The 17,809-nt window shown below is 39.3% G+C and overlaps 1 protein-coding gene across 1 annotated transcript in view; it reads right to left on the bottom strand.

Annotated features, from left to right (window-relative positions):
- The window catches only part of GRAMD2B (GRAM domain containing 2B), a gene marked incomplete at both ends in the record, with an annotated part of 95,493 nt that extends 78,081 nt beyond the window's left edge, over nt 1-17,412 (bottom strand). Inside the window, one exon of the mRNA XM_084252501.1 lies at nt 17,288-17,412. Coding sequence (XP_084108627.1) covers nt 17,288-17,412 — 125 coding nt within the window. The remainder of the gene's footprint in view (nt 1-17,287) is intronic.
- Between the last annotated feature and the right edge of the window lie 397 nt (nt 17,413-17,809).

Genomic DNA, 17,809 nt, shown 5'->3' with positions numbered 1-17,809 from the left:
TTATATAAGAACTGGGGTACAGGTCAGAGGCATGGGAGGATGAGAGAACTCACCAGAGAGGGGGGAGCAGAACAGGCAGACAGACTGAAGACACTGCTGAGAGGAGCAGTGGGCGAGACAGGAGAGGTCTGCTGTGCCGAACCGCGCTGCAGAGGCTGCGGACAGCTTCCCAGCACAGCGCTCAACCTGCTGCGCCAGTGGGGAGGTCCTGTAGCTTATGCTTTTGGCATCACATCTCTCACATCAGATTTCATCTCACATCAGATTACCCACTTACTTTAAGCGGTCTATATCCAATTCTACTGCTCCATGAAGTTTGGCGATAAAGAGTGGGAGGTGTTGAAGTAGAAAACACATGAGATTTAGAGTCTTAAAATTGAGTGCAGTTCTTCCACCATGGAAACTAAATGTGTATTTTTTCCATGTCTCAGTTTTCTCTCTGCAAAGTGGGGTAATAACAATCCCCATTTCATAAGGCTATTGAATTAGCTAAAGTGTGAAAAGGTCTTATCACAATGCCTGGTGCACAGGTTATTGTCATTTTAATTGAGAGATTTGGATTTGTGGCTGGACCTAATGAAGAATTATCCAATAGAATTAAAACTGTCACATGGCTTTTAACCATGCAGTTCTGAAAAATTATTAAAATTACATGAAACTACAGCTTAGTTTATGGCTAGATAGACTTTTCATCATGGAAAAACCTGATAAACTCACAACAGAAGAGTTTTATTTCTTTTGAATTCAGGGATAAGCAATGCAATTGCTCTTTGGTATCCTAAGAAAATCCTGGATGAAAAAACTACGGTGTCATCATAAGTGAATGTTTTCTCATGGTGTGTGCATGTTATTTATTATTAATAAGTCTTTGATATATCTACATGGACTTAAATAAACAAAATTCCTTCCCTGTCACTTAGATATGAGACCTCAAGAAAGGTTACATGATATTTCTGTAAAATATTTACCATGATTTATAGCACTACCTCAGAACTTCCATATTAATGACCCAATCATTTGGTGTTCACAGACGCAGTGTAGATTAGGGCCACAATAAAACATACTGTTTTATTGTTATACACTTAGGTATTGGAGAAAGTCCAAAGTCAAATCTTCTCAGGGTAGCCTGCTCCTGTGACAAGTAGACTAATAAATTTGTACTTAATAGGAAGAGACCTTTCTGCAACTTTTATTTAGACAATCCAATTAAAACTTTGCTACTTTATTCACCATCAAAATGTAAACTCCTGGTCAGTAATCAGTATAATTGTATTTCCTAACACGGGCAATTTTGCAACTATTGAAAATACTTTTGAAAAACAACAACACTCTTATGCAGTAAAAACATTTACTTTAAATTGTTACACAGTTTTTTGTTTTATTTATGTCATGTGAACTGGCAATCCAAAAAATAAACATTTAGGGAATCTTCTAAGGCAGACAACTAAACAGTACTTTAGGGGACTGCAAGGCTAGATAACAGCCTCTTCCACTAAAAATATGGATGTTTAGTAGGTGAGAGAGGAGCAAGATATTGTCAACTGGGTGAATGACAGTGGGATAAAATTCTCCATTACTACTTCGGTTGAGAAAACAGTGAAATGACAGCCCAAGTAAGAAATCAGCCAGAGATGTTTTAAATAATGCCAATAAACTTATTAGGGACTTTCCTTAGCACGTCACAAATATGGTAAGTCATTCAGTCCTCACACAAACCCTACGAGGAAGAGGTACTCACTTCACCTTTAACAACAGAAGCAACTGGGTACAGATACTACGAGATTTGAATGAGGTAGGAACACAAGTAGTCTGACCGAGGAGTTGGAGCTCTTAATTATGAAGCCACTTCTCAATTCCATAGGAGTAGAAGAGAAGAGTAGCTTTTGGATTTCTAAACTCTTTCTTCAAAATCCCCCAAATGTGGGGCCTCCCCGGTGGCGCAGCAGTTGAGCGCTGGGTTGCAAGGCTGCCTGCAGCCTCTGCAGCGCCAGTTCGATCCCCGGCCGCCGAGCGAGGGTCCCACATGGCGCACAGACCTCTCCTGCCGCCCGCTGCTCCCCTCAGCAGTGTACTTCGGTCCTTCTGCCTGCTCTGGCTCTGGTGAATTCTCTCACCCTCCCGTGCCTCTGACTGTACCCAGTGCTTGTATAAATAAATAAATAAATAAATAAATCTTTAAAAAAAAAAATCCCCTAAATGTGGGGTGCAATAATGTAGTTAAATAAAAGATTCAATAGTAATTTTTCTCTTTAAAGAGGGAAAGTAAAATAAAATAATATATAAAAAAATGGGAAAATAAAGATTTTTCCACTTTTATCTGTGTTTTACTCTAAAATTGTCTATGTTAGAAATATTTTATATATGCTAATACATATAGTTATAAGATTCATATCATGTGATTATCCTGTATAGTATCAATATGAAGGCTCCAAAAGAATTTTGTCTGTGCTGGGGATACATTTCATTTCCATAATTTCCAGGACTCTACATACCTTTTTATATATAATTATAGCTTCTTGTATAGATTGGTTAAATTAGCTGTTAGTAAACAATACCCCATTTACTGCTATGAACTCAGATGCGAATAGCTAGAAAATTGGTCTTGATTGAAAAAAGCGTCTTTAACTTAACAATCACAACTGGGGAAGATTCAGTTTTGTAGTGTCTGAATCTCAGTATATGAATTTTCAGAAATAACATTTTGATTCCGATATGAAGAAGCCTCATTACCTTGTGTCTTTATTTTTATTTTTCTGTAGAAGAAACTCGGGTTGGATAAATGTAGAAAGCCTTATGTACGGTAAGGTAAAAGTATCAGGCTTTTCTGCCCCCCACCATTAGGATGGATGAGGGAACCCTGCGGTCCTGAATGCATGCCTGATGGCGGGCACCTGGAGTAGGGTGTGGGCATACGTAGATGGTATTCACCTGGGCTGAGACTGGGCTTTTAAGGACACCGTCACGGGGATGCCAGCAGAAGCCAAGAGAGAAGCAAAACGAATGGAAGAGCAGAGAGCAGAGACCACCAGAGCAGGCCGGAGAGCCCAGATAGAGTGAAGACTTGCTGGGGCATGGGAGGCCTACCAGCCTCCCGGCCCCCCAGCATCCCTGCCTGTCGTATGCCTGGTAAATCCCAATAAAAGCCTGCAAAAGCCACTGAGGGCTCCAGGACTCCCTCCTCCTTTACCGTGGTCTGCTTGGGTCATAGAAAACCTGCACTGTGTCCTTCCTGCCCCTACGCACACTCTCAAATTTCTGCATATAAAACTGTTTAACCTTGTAAACCAGTAGCAATGTTGCTATGAGACAGAAAATGACCATTTGAACAGGTCATTTTTCTAGAGATAATCACACTTTTTTCCAGAAGAGCTAAAATCCTGAGAAAATGACAACTCAGTCCTGGTGTCTTTTTCTCTACCTTATTACATATTTCCTTAAGTTATTAGAATACAGACCAGCAATATCAGAGAAATGAAATAGCTTGACAGCTGTTTGGCTCCTCAAGTCCTAATGCTTTCTACATGTTTTCAAATATATTTTGCATGGAAATATTTTTTTTTTAACTTCATGTACTTTGCCTCCCTGGTGTTTAGCTGTTAGTCATTTGTAGGTTATAAAATAATGTTTTGGAATAATAAAACAGATAGGAAAAAAGCCTCTTAAATTTTCACATAGGAGTGCTGGGGTAATGCCGTCTAACCCTGTTTCTATAGTAACACTACGTTTACATTATAATAATAGCTATTCTTGAGAGCTCTTACTTGCCAAGTACAATATGTATCCATACTTAATCTTCAAAACAGTCTGAAAAGGTACATGGTATTTGCCCCATTTTATAAAAGAGAAACCTGAGGTTGAGAAAGATTAGGTAAGTGATCTAAGGTGACAAGTGAAAAAGCAGCGCTGAGATTCAGGTAGAGTAAATCGTCACTTGACATCCTCAATAGGTTCTCAGAAACCTACCACGAAGCGAAACGTATTTTAACCAAAGCAGCTCCTTGAATAATGTCATTTTGGTCAATGTTGGCGTTATTTCTTTTTCTTATCAACATTATACAGGTCTGAGTAACTCCCAGGTACAGCCCTTTCATCATATACCACCTCTTAGATTAAAAATATATGGCAGTTTTGACATCATCCCATAATTATTATGGTGACCAGCCTCCAATGATCCCTTTCTCTTGACATTCTCACCTTTGTATCATCCCTTTCCACAATGAATGTGTAGGGCTGACCAATGTACCTAAAAGAGTATCACAAAAATGATGTATGAATTCTGAGTTTGGGTCATAAAAGGGATTGTGGTTTTCGCAGTACAGATGATCTTTGAACAACATGGGGGTTAAGGGTGTGTTACCCCCATGTAATCAAAAATCCATGTGTGATTTTTGACTTCCCCCAAATTTAACAACTGATACCTTGCTGTATCAAGCCTCACTGATAGTGTTTGTTTCCATTTCTAGCACCATGTATGGCCTGTTAAGTGTTTGTGAGCATACGTTTTGATAAAGTTTAACTTTTTTAATGCAGTTGTATATATTTTATGATAGTAAATTATAAAATAGACAATTAGCCACATAAACGTATGTCCTCAAGATATGACTTTCTCTTATTATTATTATTATTATTATTATTTTTTTTTTTTGCTATTTCTAGGCTGTATGGCTTATCTGGGAGTTTTCTCAAATTGTTGCAAATCGGTAAAAAGTTTTCCAATAGATTTATTGGAAAAAATCTGTGTGTGAATGGACCCACCCAAAGGGACAATTGTAATGTCTCCTGACTCATTTGCTCTGGGGGAAGCTAGCCACCATGTTGTAGGTACAAATGGCTCGCTATCTACTTGGAAAGCAAATGAGGTCCCTTGCAGACAACCAGCACTAACCTACCATGTATGTCAGTGAGTCACGTTGGATACCATCCTCCAGGCCCAGTCAGGCCTTTGGACAAATGCAGTGTTGGCAGACATTCTGGCAGCAACCTCATAAGGGTTCCTGAGCCAGAACCATTCAGCTAATTCACTCCAGATTCAGAACTCACTTAAGACCGTGTGAGATATTAAGTACCAACGGTAGCTTCAATTTGGCATCATGTACTGTGAAGCAACTGATAACTCTTATAGCTTTTGTCAGACATTCTTACTCAATTTGGAATGTGCCTGTTTAGTGATTTTACATTCATGTTAATGACGGGTTTGGAATTTGTATTTGCCTTTGAATGTTGGGTAGCATGAAATCGGTCAAGGATCAGTGGGCAAATCTTGGGTAGTGATGGTGATACACAACTATGAAGGAGAAGTGGCTGCCTTTTGTTCCAAAGGATGGATGTTAAGAAAGGAATTGCTGTTTCACTTATAGCAGGAATATAGGGAAACCAGATAAGACATCAGTGTAAAAAAAACAGTAACAGTACAAAACACAACAAAGCAAAAACAATTAATAAATCAGAGACATCCTTCAGGGGAGGAGGAGGAAGAGGGATCAGAGGGAGGGAGGGAGGAGCACAGGGGACTGAGGTGATGGTGCACAGGTGCCTTGGGGAAGGAAACACTATGGGGACTACACCTGAGGGGTGGGGGGAAGCAAATATTGTTTAAAAATGAACAATGATGTAAAAAATTAAAAAATTAAAAATAAAAGAATTACTCTCTCAAAGTCTATATTAACTGGACAGTATCTCTGAACGGGTGATCCTATCTCAAATAGGATGATATTATTTCTTGAGGGTATCAGCTGTGTTGCGAAGTTGGGACAAGATTAAGGTTTTGATTTTCATTTTTGTTTTGAGGATAATATGTCTGGTCTCTACTTCATTTCCCCTTGACTCTCCCTGTCCCTTGGTTTATCTGGACACTCAGCATTCTTTCTGCATCTCAAAATGTTTTTTTTCTCTTCCACAGAGAAGGGGAAATACTTTCTCTTCAACATGGGGTTCTATCTCTTCTTCTCTTTGTCACCCTTCCTTTGCCTCATGCTTTGTGCTCATCTTATATTTCACTCCTTTTTAAAATAACTATGTTTTATTGAGATATAATTTACATATCATAAAGTTGAGGTGTACAAAGTGTTCATTTGATACATTCCTATATTGCTATATGATTACCACAGTAGCTTTGGCTAAGACCTTTATCATGTCACATAATCAACATTGCTTTTTTGTATTGAAACAGCATTCCCTCAGGGACTGGTTTATATCCTGGGGGCTGGGGTGACTCTCCTCACTCCACCTACTCCCTCTGTACTCCGCTATGCTAGGAATTCAGCATCCTGTTGAATGCCTGCCTCCCTCTGATTAGAGCAACAGAGGAACCCGGATCATCCTTGTTATAGTCCCCACTGAATCTCTAGAGCTTTATTATTTGTTGATTCAGTAGGTATTGCTTGAGGGAAATTTATTCCAGACAGAGAGAGAACAAACACAGAGGCATGAAGATATGAAATTTGTGGCATGTGTCAGGGACAATTTTCTAAATTAAAAAAAATCCGTATTTTATTAAATTCTTATTTCTTTCATGTATAGATTAATTCAATTTTATAGTAATTAAATTTATTTGAAAACTTAACATTGTGTGAAAGTAAGTTTAAGTGAAATTTATATTGAAGTGTATTAAACTAAGTTTTAGCCTAGATTGCTCCTTGTAGCCTTTTTGTTGTGTCATTTTTCTCCCAATTTCAAGGACAAAATATTTGGGGCCACAGGGAGACACATGCCAGTTCAGATTTAATCATGAGTCACTATGGAACAGTGGAAAGGTCCCGGACCATGTGTCAGAAGGTCTGAGATGCCATTTGATTTTCCATTTGTCATTTTCCCCAAACTGAACAAATGCCTGTCTTGTGTGCCCTGACTGTTCTGCGAGTTTCAGTCCTCGTGGGGTGAGGTCAGCAGCACCTCCTGATTGGTGGCAGCCTTGCCTGTCAGCTAAAGGACTCTCTTTATTTTTCCATCACCCACCATGTTTAATTTGTTCATCTAATATTTATCATTGTCTACTTTCTGCCAGAACGGTGCTGAGTGATTGGTTAGAAACAAAAGGCAAACTAAAAAAAAAAAATAAATAAATAAATAAAAACAAACCCTTAGTCTCTGACAAGAGAAAGGTTGTTCCTAGAGGGGAAAAAGGTTGGCTGGGGGGAGTGGTTAAGGGAAGTGATCTGTTGGAGGTGGATGGTGACTGGGCATTTGGTGGTGGGTGTGGTGAGAAATTATACACCTGAAACCTATACAGTGCTGTAAACTGAGGTGACTTCAACAAAAAGGAAAAAGAAGAAAGACAAATATGACTTAGCGTGTGCCATATGCTACAGTGGAAGGAAGTGAAATGTGTAATGTGAGCACAGAAAAAGAGCGATTGCTCTCAGGGCTGGCTTTCTGAGGGCAGTGATAACTGGATCAGTTTTGAAGCACAGGTCAAAATTGGCCCTGCCAGAGTGTTGGAGGCAGCGAAGAAGGTGCAAAGGTCTGGAACTAATATGCGCAGCTGGAAGTTTCCCGGCATATAAAATGGGCGAGAGATGTGACCCGTGAGGCTAAGTCACAGAGTCCTCCTCAGAGTCCAAAGGGTAACTAAGATAAATGAGCTTGCTGGTCACCTGCTTGCCTGCTCCTTCCACAGGCGTGTGTGCTGAGTGAGGCTTGTTCACAGCACACATTGTTCGGCCCCTATGGGGTTAGAAATAAAAGAAGTTTCCTTTTCTCCAGATCATACTGGAAGTTGCTAATATTTTACACTGGGCAAATTTAATTTTGTTCCACGAAGGATTTGAAATGTGTAGTTTATTTTCAGATCTAAGTATTGGAAATGGGGATTAACAGGAAACGTATTGTGGGAAATTATAATTTGGAGAGCTAGGCTAATAATTTAATATTCAAAGTGTATGTGCATTGCCTGCCTTCTCTAGAAGCCTCTGTGTGTGTGTGTGTGTGTGTGTGTGTATCACCAACAGGTAAGAGCCTTTAGAAGCAGGAGTTGGGTCTCAACAGTGTATTTATTCCAGAGAGTCTCACAGAATCTCTTCCATGTGCTAGGTACTGGAGAAAGAGAGGAAACAATGTATTGTTAGCCTTGAAGAGCTCTAGATGATAAGTGAATGTACCCATTTTTCTTTCCTGGATCTTTCCCACTGCCTTATAATAACTACAACTAGCATTAGAACATTTGCTGTGTGCCAAGAACTTTGTTATTTAACATTCTCCATAATCCTATGATTATCCCCAGTTTCCAGTGGAGGAAAGTGAGACACAGAGAGGTTGCATAGTTAGTAAGACAAAACCAAAAGCACACCAGTTATCGACCCCTTTACAAAGATTACAGAAAATATTCTATAACTGTTTGATAATTAAATTACCTACCATACTTGTTTTTTGCCACTCCTCCAAAGTACACAGCGCAAACACAGTTGTCCTTTCACAGGTAAATTTCACTGAAACTTACAGAATTACACAATGAGTCAGTGTAGAATTGAGAATCCCAGATAAGTCTCCTTAACTTTGCTCTTTCAAACTGAGTAGACCTACTTCTGAGACAGTGTCCCCTCTGTGATTATAAAACTCACCCTGGGTGAGATGAAGAAATGGAATTTAAATGATCCTTGAAGATGGATTTGATTTTTGGAAATAGCTCAAATAATTTGAAGCCACGACTGATGAATGAGTTGGCAATAAAGTTAGATAATGCCATTTTGGTCATGTCCTGGCTGTGCATTCACTACCACAGCTAATTTCATTGACTTAATTTTGTCATACAATATCAACAGAAAATTCCTTTATTCGCCTTCCTTTTCTGAGTGCTGTAGAGAATAATTATAGTCCATCTACCACAGTGAAAAGCCAACAAGGTTTATAAGGTCATGTCTGTAAAAAGCTGCCATGAGTAAGCCACTGTGCAAACAGAAGAAACTGTTATGACTATTACTGATTACTTATCACTAATGGACTTCTTGGTAGGGTTTCCCAAATTGTCCTCATGCAGCACCACATAGTTATATAAAGAGGCAACTCCTAGAACTTGCACTTCAATTACACTTGCCCAATTTTATTTCTTTAAAAAAACATGGAGGGAGATAGAGAGGAATGAAACATGTAAGTGAGCTGAAATCATTAAAAAAAAAACCTTTTATGTTTAATCTAAGTGGGGACTTTATGTTGAACTCAGAGATTTAGAAATAGATTTCCACGAAGTCTGAAAATTTCAATTAAATGCCAGCTAAAGATTAAAGCATAGGGCCTCCCCGGTGGTGCAGCGGGTTGAGTGCAGCGCTGTGAGGCTGTCCACAGTCTCCATGGCACCAGTTCGATTCCTGGCCGGCCAGGGACATACCCACATGGCGAGGCAGACCTCTCCTGTCTCACCCGCTGCTCCCCTCAGCAGTGTATTTCAGTTCTTCTGTCTGTTCTGCTCCCTGCTCTGTCTCTGGTGGATTCTCTCACCCTCCGGCACCTCTGGCCTGTACCCCAACGCTTGTATAAATTAATAAATCTTAAAAAAAATTAAAAAAAATTAAAGCACAATTTATAAAATTGCGTTTTAAAAAGCCAATATTAAGTGTTCTAAAAAACTGAATGAAGTGAATATGGATGAATAAAACTTTTGTTAAATTAGTTTTTCTATAAATATTTTCAAAATTGTCAAATAAGGGATTGATAACAGGCTGTTATTTAGAAGTCAATATGCACTCCACTTGGGAATCCATTCCATTATGCTGGCAGAATCACACCTGCTGCTTCCCAGAACTGCCCAGCACACACCTGAGTCCAGTTCCACAGATACAAAAAGCACAGAGCAGTTAGAGAACAGAGACACAGAAACAAGCTCAGGGCCTCCCTGGTGGCCTAGAGATTAAGTCTTAGGCTATCACCTCTAATGCCTGAGTTTGATCCCTGGCCAGGGAGCTAACACACATGGTGCAGCAGACCTTTCCTGTCACGCCCACTGCTCCCTTTAGCAGTGTGTTTCAGTGGATCTGCTTGTTTTGCTCCCCTCTCTGTCTCAATCATCCTAAACCCCCGCATATCTGGCCTACACCCCAGTTCTTCTACACACACACACAGATAGAGAGAGAAGAAACAGTGGCAGATCCAGGTTTTGTGGGCCTAAAGATGATATACTTATATATATATATATTTATTTTATTTGTTTGTTTTTGTTTTTTTTTTTGTTTTGTTTTGTTTATACAAGCACTGGGTACAGTCAGAAGCGCGGGAGGGTGAGAGAATTCACCAGAGCCAGAGCGGGGAGCAGAGCAGGCAGAAGGACTGAAGTACACTGCTGAGGGGAGCAGTGGGCGGCAGGAGAGGTCTGCGCGCCATGTGGGACCCTCCTCCGGTGGCCGGGGAGCAGCTGGGGATCGAACCGGCGACGCAGAGGCTGTGGGCAGCTTCGTAACCCAGCGCTCAACCACTGCGCCACTGGGGAGGCCCGATATACTTATATTTTTATCAGCTGCATTATCATGTTTACAGTTCTAACAGGGGAGGACTTCTGTTTTGACTTGGCATTCATGAGAATGAAATCTTCCGCTTCCAATTTCTATATCTAACAGTGGGAGAGTCAGTCAGAGATTGGCGTCTAGCTCCACACATTTCCAACTTTGTTTCTCTTTCGTTACCCATGTACTTTTGATGCACGGCACCCGAAGGGCATGCTCATATCCTGATACCATCTCTGGCTCTGCTCTTCTGGGTCACCGAGCAGGATGAATTGGCTTGGCAGGTGCTGGGTGTATTCCAGGAAGCCAGGATGGCTAGCAACTTACATAGGAATGACAGCAAATCATATAAACACATTCCACTAATCACAAACTAAATGTATCTCCAAACAACTTCTAAGGTCAGAATGCTAAAAAATGCTGTTGGCTACCTGACTGGGAAGTGGGACAGAGAGAAAGCTGGAGTAGATAATACATAAAATTATAATGTTGTTTGAAAAGTTTACAAAAGTGTGTGACTTTGTGAATATCTTACTGAGACCACACCCACCGCCTTTAAAAGGGCCCATATGATGAGGGTAGATATTAAAACTTCATTGATTTGTAATGATATACACCTATAGCAGTATATTCTCTACATGGTTAATATGAGAGATGGTGCCAACAAAAAGGAAAAGGTGCTAGTTCTTCTACTTCTAGTGGCGATAGAAGGCCACAGGGAAATCTCCCCAGATGTTATGCTACACTTTTTGAAAAGGTGCATATGGCTAGATGAATAGGGTTTTGTGGATTTTTTTTTTTAAAGATTTATTTATTTATTTATACAAGCACTGGGTACAGTCAGAAGTGTGGGAGGCTGAGAGAATTCACCAAAGCCAGAGCAGGGAAGAGAATAGGCAGACTGAAGAAGTACACTGCTGAGGGGAGCAGCGGGTGGCAGGAGAGGTCTGCGCACCATGTGGGACCCTCACCTGTGGCCGGGGATCGAACCGGCGCTGCAGAGGCTGCGGGCAGCTTTGCAGCCCAGCGCTCAACCACTGCACCACCAGGGGAGGCCCTGGATATTTATTTATTATTATTATTTTTTTTGAAAGTCAATGGGTATATAGCGAGCATGCTGAAAAGCCTGGTGACAGGACAGAGGATGAGTATTGTGAGAATACTGAATTCTTTGTATAAGTGGGTTATGGGGAAGTATCTGGGGAAATTTGGGGAAGAGACTGTTGGTCCCTTCTCTCCTTGCAACATTAGTTGCTAGGGAGTTCTAGTCATTTCTGCCTGGAAAATTCTCACTCTCCTATCAAAGAGAGCTATTCCTCTATACTCCACCTCCTTGTTCTAACTTCCACATCTCTGTGTCCACATCCTGACTCACCTCATTCTCTCTCAGGCCCCTGACAGTCTGCCCATCATTCTCCCCTCTGAGCGTGGCTGAGTTCACAGGTCCGGCCACCCGGACCTTACCAACTAAAAACAGATTGACTCCATTTGCTGAAAGACCTGCCCGTCACCGAGGTTACTAAAAAGATTATATATTACCTAAACACGGTGCTGCTTCCCTGATGCCACCTACTCAATCTTGCTCCTGGAAGAGAAAGCCATTTCCTAGAACTCATCCTGCCTCCAACTTCTAAACATCACTCTCTTTTTAATTTAATATTCCCCCTTCCATAACTTCTTTTTATTCAGGAAAACATTAGCTTACAACACTGTGTATCTTTTAGAGAAATAGGTGCACACCTCTTCAGATGTATGTTATCACATTACCAAGGCACCCCAAATCCTCTACCGTAGCCCATTGAGACCCTTTTCTCGTGTTCCTCTCCCCCCACCTTTCACTTTTCGTAGCTCAATTCTACAGCCAGATTGCTAAGGTTTGTTTTGGTTTAGTTTTGTCTGATCCTTTGCTTTGTTTCTTTATATATCACATATGAATGAAATCACCCAGTATTTGTTCTTGTTCTGAGTTTTCTTAAGCACAATCCCCTCCAGTTCCATCAATGTTCCTGCAAATGACATGACTCCATTTCTTTTTACAACTCCTGTGAACAGGAGCTGAGTCCAGGGGCTGAGGTAGCGTTCTGTTGTTCAGGTTCCAAACATGCTCCTGTCCTTTTCCTAACAGCTGAAGTGGGTTTACCTAAGAAAAAACAAGGCTTTAGGAGGAGAAAGCAGAAGGGAAGAGGGTTAACATTTTCCCTTCCACTACTCACTGGTGGTTTGGAAGAGAAAAGCAGGAGCAGGGTGCTCCAAGTCAGGTGGAGTTGACCTGCCAAGGTCATTGCTGAATGTAGGCTGGACTGGTCCTAAACCCAGAGCATGTGCTGTCTCACCTTTGCCTTCTCTGGTTGCTGCCTTGCACCTGCTTGGTACCTGCAAAGCCCATGTTATCTTATTGCACATATTAGCTCCAGTGGGAAACATTTGCTTTTGCCTAAAGTTAAAATAGATTGACACTCTATTAAAAATATTAAAATTAGTAGAAATATCTATTAGAAATATTTTGGGAAAATTTATTAAAAGCAATAATCTAATGGCTAATTTGTACTAAAGATGTCCAAGAGCTAATTCATTCACTAGAAAGTCTTCATTTTTCTTTGATGAAAGGCTAATTTATGAAACTATTAATTCACCAGAGTCTTTCCAGTCAACCACTTATACAGCTTACAGCAAGTTATGTTTTTAAAGGTTGCCTAATACTCTGTACATTTTGGGAAATGATTTCTTATGAGAGTTTAGAAACTGTGTGCATTATGAATGTCAAAGATTTTCAAAGGATCATCTCAAGGGAGCTTGGGAGAGCAATCAATAATTTCAACAACCTCTCAGTAAACCTCAATTAGGAAAACTTTTTAACTAGAGAAAGTCTGATAAAACCAGAAAATTTAGAGGCATTCCCTTTAAAATCTGGAACAAAGCAAGATTGCCTGGAGTTACTACTTACACTAACACTGTGGGATCCCTTGCTTCTCTCTCTAATAACATTTAAAAAGATTTAAAAGGCATAAGATCAGAAGGAAAAAAATGATATTTAAATTATTTAAAGTAATATTAATGTCTACCAAGAAAGGGTTACGGATTAATTTTTAAAATTACAAAAATTTAGCAAGGATGTTGAATTTAAGTTTGATTGAGAAATTTATATTTCTGTATAACATCAACAAAAGAAAATACAATAAAAATATAATTCCAATACGAACAAAGACATAAAATAGCTAGGAATAAATATAACAAATGATGTGTGAAATCTCTGTGTAGAATATTCTGAAACTTTATCAAGGGATATTAAAGAAGACCTTAATAAATGGGGGCATGCACACACGTATGACTAGGTATATTTAATACCATAAAAAGTGAAATTGCCTCATATTGAACAATAGATTCAAAGAAATTTCAACTAAAAAAAAAGGTCTGACTTGACAAATTGATTCTAAAATTTAAATGGAAAGAGAAATTTTCAAGAATAGCCAAATCCTTGTGAGTGAGGTAAAGGAGTCTTATGTCTTAGAAAACAAAACTTATAAAGTGACAGTAATTAAGACAGCAAGGTATGACAGAACTGGCACTGTAGATTCACGGATAAAGAAAAGACGATTCAATAAATAACATGGGCTAATCAATTATGCAGAAAATTAAAATGTTCTAATTCACACCGGAAACAAAAATAAATTCCAAATATATAAGGGACCCTAGCTTGAAAGAAAAAAAACACACTTTTAGAAGTGGGTAGGAGTTCTTAAACAAGTCACAGGAAGTACAGACTCATTAGGAAAATAAATGATAAGTTAAAAATAAGAATAAGAACTCAGCTATAACAAAGAGTGTGAATAGACAGGTCATATGCTGGAATAAAATATCTGTAACACATACAAATTACAAATGATCAGTACATGGAATGCCTAAAAAACTAAGAATAAGAAAAAGTTAGGTGCCTCTTTCCCCTTGTCCTGCCTCAAAGGATTATAAATCTGTAAGCAGGAATATTACAGAAGAAGAAACAAAATGACCAATAAACAGATCGAAAGGTGCTTCTCTCTAGTAATAAGGGATGTACATATTGAAAACACACTGAGATACCTTGCACAACTTCCAAGTTGAAAAAAAGTCAGACAATATAAATATTGAGGTGGTATAACTGCTGATAGCAATGTGAATGACACAAAACCTTGGAACACAATTTGACACAATGACTAAACTTAAGCAAGTCCATTCTCTATGACTCAGCAACGCCTTTCTTAGACATGCGGTGTAGAGGAAATCTCAGAAACAAAGACATGGGAGACTCAAGCAAGATGCAGTATTGCTAGGATGAGTGCCAAAAATGGAAGTAACCCAGAGTGAGGCCAGAAGTAACCCCAGTGAGGCCTTCGAAATCTTCTAGTGGCTTCCCATCACAATCAGAATAGAATTCTAACCCTCTTCCTCTTCTGCTTCTCTCTCTGATTTCCTCTGATCCTATTCTACCCAAGTTCTTCAAGACGAAAGATCTCCCCCACCTCAGGGCAACATGCTTCTTCTCAATCTTTCTATGGTTGGTTCTTCCTCACCCTATAAATAGGACTAAAATACCACTTTCTCAGAGAGTTTTTTACTTATCACCTCAGCTAAATTAGTTTTCTCCATCTTTTTCTTTAATGTTGTCTTTTATTAGTTTCCCATAATAACATACATTAATATTTGTATTTTGTATGTACATATGCATTCATTCATCAAACATTTTAGGCCTATCTTTGCTATTAATAATCTCTACGAAGAGAGGGACTTGGCATTTGTCACTCATGATTATATCCCCTGCGTCTTCCACATAGACCAGTATATAATAAAAATTTATTGAAGTGAATGATTAAATAAAAACACTCCATAAATTGTATTTGTGCCTATTTGAAGTAGTTTGTTGATCTGAGAGTGCATTTTATTAGTTCTAGTGCATGGAAAGGATAATGGAATGCCACAACATCCACATAAATTCTTAGTATTTATTCAGAAGGTAAAGGGAAGTGATTCCCTGGTCTTATTTTTGACTTCAAACAATTAACCAATATGTGTCTAAATAGTTCTACAAATTATACTCAATGATTTTATACATAATGCATTAAATATACCATTTTACCAGACTAAATTCCTCCAATATAGAAACTGAGATACATGTAGTGTTTTAAGTTAGTGCTGGTATACATCAGAAAAAACACTTATAGATACTAATATAGAGATTTGATATTGAATATCCAAAAATGTAGGATAAATAGACTGAGGTTTCTCTTAAAGAGGCTTGTTTTAGGTTGATGCAGGATTTTATTTCTATTTTAAGTAGCTATACTTATTGAAATTATATGTGTTATATTTACCTAAATTAGAATGTATGTTTTATATATTTTAAAATATTACTTGTCTGTATATTTTAGTTTATAAACAAGTGAGGTTTTCTGGTTTGAGATTCCAAATTTGTTGTTTTTTTTTAGATTTATTGATTTATACAAGAACTGGGGTACAGGCCAGATGTGCGGGAGGTGAGAGGATTCACCAGAGACAGAGCAGGGAACAGGCAGACTGACTGAAATACACCGCTGAGGGGAGCAGCAGGCGAGAAAGGAGAGGTCTGCCACACCATGTGGGTATCTCCGTGCCGGTGGGGACCAAACTGACACTGCAGAGGCTGCGGACAGCTTCACAGCACTGCACTCAACCGCCTGCGCCACCAGGGAGGCGCTGAGCTTCTAAATTTGGTTAGAATCCCAAACAGGAGTTTGTATTACAGTCTACATAAAAGGTGGAGTAAACAGACAAAGCGATTTGTGAAACACTTTATGCTCAACAAAACATGGAAATAATACAAGAATTTTACATTTCCAATTACAGGGCTTGTGCTCTTACTCAAGCAACTGCTAACACAGATATATTAAGTAACATTTTGCATAAATTCAGAAGCTTGGTCTCTAAAACTGCTTCTTAAAATTACTTAATTTGTTTTCATGACCTGACATTCTCATATGTGAATGCCATTAAAGTGAAATTTCTGTGTTTCCCATTTAATTTTTAAAAACTATGATTTTGAGCATTTTTTTGTATAAGTGATTTAAAAATAAAATAAATCATCACATTTCTGGTGTACTGTGATAAAAAAGCACAGCTCAGGTGTGGAGGCTTTGCCTCTGTCTTCACTTGAGAACTGTACATGAAACTTACATTAAAGTTTACATCAAAATTGGATCACAAGCTTTTTCCTATAAGTGACATCCACTGGCACTTGACTTCTACAATATATAAGGAGCTAGAGAACGCTTATGAGACAAAATGAATAGAGTTGTTTTAACTAATTGACTTTTTTTCCTATGAACTTGAGATGGAGTCAGGAATTGAGCAAATGCATAGCTGACTATCTACTACTAAAAAATATTAAAGAAAACACTGATAATGATTTTTCCTTAAAAGATGATCACATCTCAGGGGAACCCCCTGGTGGCAGAAGGGGCTAAGTGTCAACACTGTGAAGCAATCCACAGCTACTGCAGCATGAGTTTGATCCCCAGCCCGCTGCTCCCCTCAGCTGGATATTTCAGTCAGTCTGCCTGACTTACCCGAGACAGACAGTTCCCCACTCTGTCTCTGGTGAATCCTGTCACCTCCTGCACCTCTGGCCTGTACCCCAGTTCTTGTATGCATAAATAAATAAATCTTTAAAATAAAAATAAAAGATGATCACATCTCCTGCTATGTACCTTTAACAAATCCACCAGCCCAGACGCCTAGGTTATGCCTTCTTTTTCCTTGTGGCAAATTGCTACCTTGGGGATGAGGAAGAAACACTCCAAGAAATACTGTGGGACGGCCAAGGACATGAGGGGTAGACAGGATGGACGTACCTGAGAAACACAGAGCCCGGGCTGTCTGTGGAGCTGTGTGGAGTCTCAGCGCCTACCTTCTTCGGGCTGCCTGGAACCTCAAACTGGAACACAGAGTCATTGGAAGGCACTAATTTCTTCACCATTGTGTACTCGCCAATCACCCAGTCAAGAAATACGATCAAAAACTCATTGGCTCAATCTTCCCAATAATGTGAAAATCTCTGCGTTTTAGCTTTACACAGTTTCTGCACTGCAGGAAGCACTTGGTTCACATGACTCCTAATCTGGCCGAGGCTATTTTTTTTTAAATCAGTTAATGAGTAACATATAAGTAAGACACGGGGTGATTTTCATCCTACCAGCATTTTCTCTAGAGGGAAAATAATGTATTTGGGAAATTTAGCTTTTAGTTTACTCATAGGAATACCCCCTAACTCTGGATTTAGGTGGAAGAGTCTAAAGCAAAGCTTTAAAATAATGAGGTGCAGAGACTGGCAGTAACTAAACATTAAACACAGGGATAGTTTTTCTACCCCCCTG

Source organism: Talpa europaea (assembly GCF_964194135.1).
Source record: "Talpa europaea genome assembly, chromosome: 13".
Classification (NCBI taxonomy): domain Eukaryota; kingdom Metazoa; phylum Chordata; class Mammalia; order Eulipotyphla; family Talpidae; genus Talpa; species Talpa europaea.
This window is presented reverse-complemented; position numbering and strand designations above follow the sequence as displayed.